The sequence below is a fragment of the Octopus bimaculoides genome, chromosome 5 (assembly GCF_001194135.2).
Source record: "Octopus bimaculoides isolate UCB-OBI-ISO-001 chromosome 5, ASM119413v2, whole genome shotgun sequence".
NCBI classification, from domain to species: domain Eukaryota; kingdom Metazoa; phylum Mollusca; class Cephalopoda; order Octopoda; family Octopodidae; genus Octopus; species Octopus bimaculoides.
Genome location: NC_068985.1, coordinates 77,990,653 through 77,993,044, shown reverse-complemented (window position 1 = coordinate 77,993,044; position 2,392 = coordinate 77,990,653). Strand labels below are relative to the sequence as shown.

Sequence of the window (2,392 nt, the reverse complement as noted above, 5' to 3'; positions counted from 1 at the left end):
AATATAATATACAATATATAATATAAAATAAAATAAAATAAAAATGGATGGCACCATGAAAGAAAGTATTGAATGTAGATGAAATATTGAGTGTTCAATATAAAGGATCAAATATATAAATATAAATATATAAAGGCGACTCGAGTTTCAGGGCTATTTCCCTTCGTCATGGCCGGTATGACAGACTTTAACATATATATATATATATATACGACGGGCTTCTTTCACTTTCTATCTACCAAATCTACTTACAAGACTTTGGTCGGCCCGAGGCTATAGTAGAAGACACTTGCCGAAGGTGCCATGCAGTGGGACGAAACCAGGAACCATGTGATTGGGAAGCAAGCTTCTTACTATACACCCACGCCTACACCTAATTTTATTTTTTATTGTCGTCACTATTTTTAAATAATATTTACTAATGCTTGGCGACTTTATGATAAAACAGTCTTTCATGAGATATATATTTAACTGTATATTTAATTAAAATTATGTATTTAATTAATGAGATAGTGGGTGTATAAAATATTGGTTTCAAATTTTGGCATAAGGCCAACAATTTCTGGAGAGGAGATTACATCCACCCCAGTGCTCTATAAAGACGGACGAAATGCTACTAAGCATTTTGCGCGGTGAGTAATAAGTATTAAAAAATTTACTTATTAGCGATAAATACCCAGATCCGCGTAAAGTTGTTTACAGATCCAGGCCTGATATGATAGATATGCACCGCTTCTGATACAATGAACTAGACATGTGTCAGAAGAGAAATGTTGGCTTCAATTTAAACTGCTCATCAAATATTTTACTAAACAATACTGAGTACCCACAGTGGAGGCGCAATGGCTCAGTGGTTAGGGCAACGGACTCGCGGTCATAGGATCGCGGTTTCGTTTCCCAGACCAAGCGTTGTGAGTGTTTATTGAGCGAAAACACCTAAAGCTCCACGAGGCTCCGGCAGGGGATGGTGGTGAACCCTGCTGTACTCTTCCAACACAACTTTCTCTCACTTTTACTTCCTGTTTCTGTTGTGCCTGTAATTCAAAGCGTCAGCCTTGTCACACTGTGTCACGCTGAATATCCCCGAGAACTACGTTAAGGGTACACGTGTCTGTGGTGTGCTCAGCCACTTGCACGTTAATTTCACGAGCAGGCTGTTCCGTTGATCGGATCAACTGGAACCCTCGACGTCGTAAGCGACGGAGTACCCACAATTTGTGTATAGTCACAAGTAGAAGCACAGAATAAAAGACCAAGAACAATTTATAACAAAATATCGATTCTTTATCAAGGGATCCTCCTTGTGTTTCTAACTGGTGGGAGAAAGTTTCCTCAAAAGCATAAACCGATATAAATTAACCAATCTGTCTGTATATATTTTTGACATTATTTGCATATGAAGAAGCAAAGTTCACTGTGGTATCTGACAAAATATGAACATTCATAGAAATTATGGTAGTTCTGTTAAGAGCACCCACAGCACGTAAGCTTTGGTCAAAAGCGTTGCATCCATGACCATCTCGGCTATTTTCAGACATATTGTATCTCAGGCTAAATATTTTTATTGAACTCCTTCCTAAAATATCAAAAATGAACTTGCAGTACTCCATGGTAAATTCTCTCTTGAATTTTTTTTTTTTTTAAATAAAAAGCTGAAGACAACATAAAGCAAGAAGAAAGAAAACATGAGCAAAAAATATATCAAAAAATTACTGACTGCATTTCAGTTGGGTCCATTCTGCATATTCGATCCTCTTGTCGCTGTATTGAATATCAGCTATAGTGAAAAGAAATCGACAGATCTCGGCTCTGCCACGACCGTTGAAATAGTACAGAGTGTAGGAAGGCATCGTAACAAGGATGGACAGATTGGTTGATTAAAGACACACAAGGAACTCTTCTTGTGGCTAGAGGACAACGTAAAAACAATTCACTGCTTATTTATATGTGATAGTGTTTTATGTATATATATATGTATATATATGTATATATATATATATAAAGAAATATATTGTTGAAAAATTTATTGTTTGTTTTTACGATTTAACTCGTAACTCGGTTTCAGTGTCTATTTTCTGAACTTAAAACAGCTCCTATCTATATATATAGTTGAGAAATTCTGTTAATCTGAGTGTGATTCATTCTAAAAGTCTAGCCAGGATTATTTAAAGTTATTAAAAGACAAAGGACTTTCTTGTTAAATGCAACATTTAATTAATACTGTTCTTTAGTTGGTACTGTTCGTTGGCTACATGAAATACATACACAGACGCACCCAGCAACCCTTCCCCACACACATGCACACGCACACATATGCACACACTCAAAACACTTGTGTATATACATGTATATATATATATATATGTGTGTGTGTGTGTGTGTGTGTGTGTGT

At 36.1% G+C, this 2,392-nt stretch overlaps 1 protein-coding gene across 1 annotated transcript in view; it reads right to left on the bottom strand.

The window, feature by feature from the left end:
• Positions 1-2,080, bottom strand: part of LOC106883400 (S-crystallin SL11-like) — a 25,753-nt gene extending 23,673 nt beyond the window's left edge. The window contains exon 1 of the mRNA XM_014934428.2: positions 1,718-2,080. Within this exon, the coding sequence (XP_014789914.1) occupies positions 1,718-1,850 (133 nt within the window). The 5' untranslated portion in view covers positions 1,851-2,080. The remainder of the gene's footprint in view (positions 1-1,717) is intronic.
• Between the last annotated feature and the right edge of the window lie 312 nt (positions 2,081-2,392).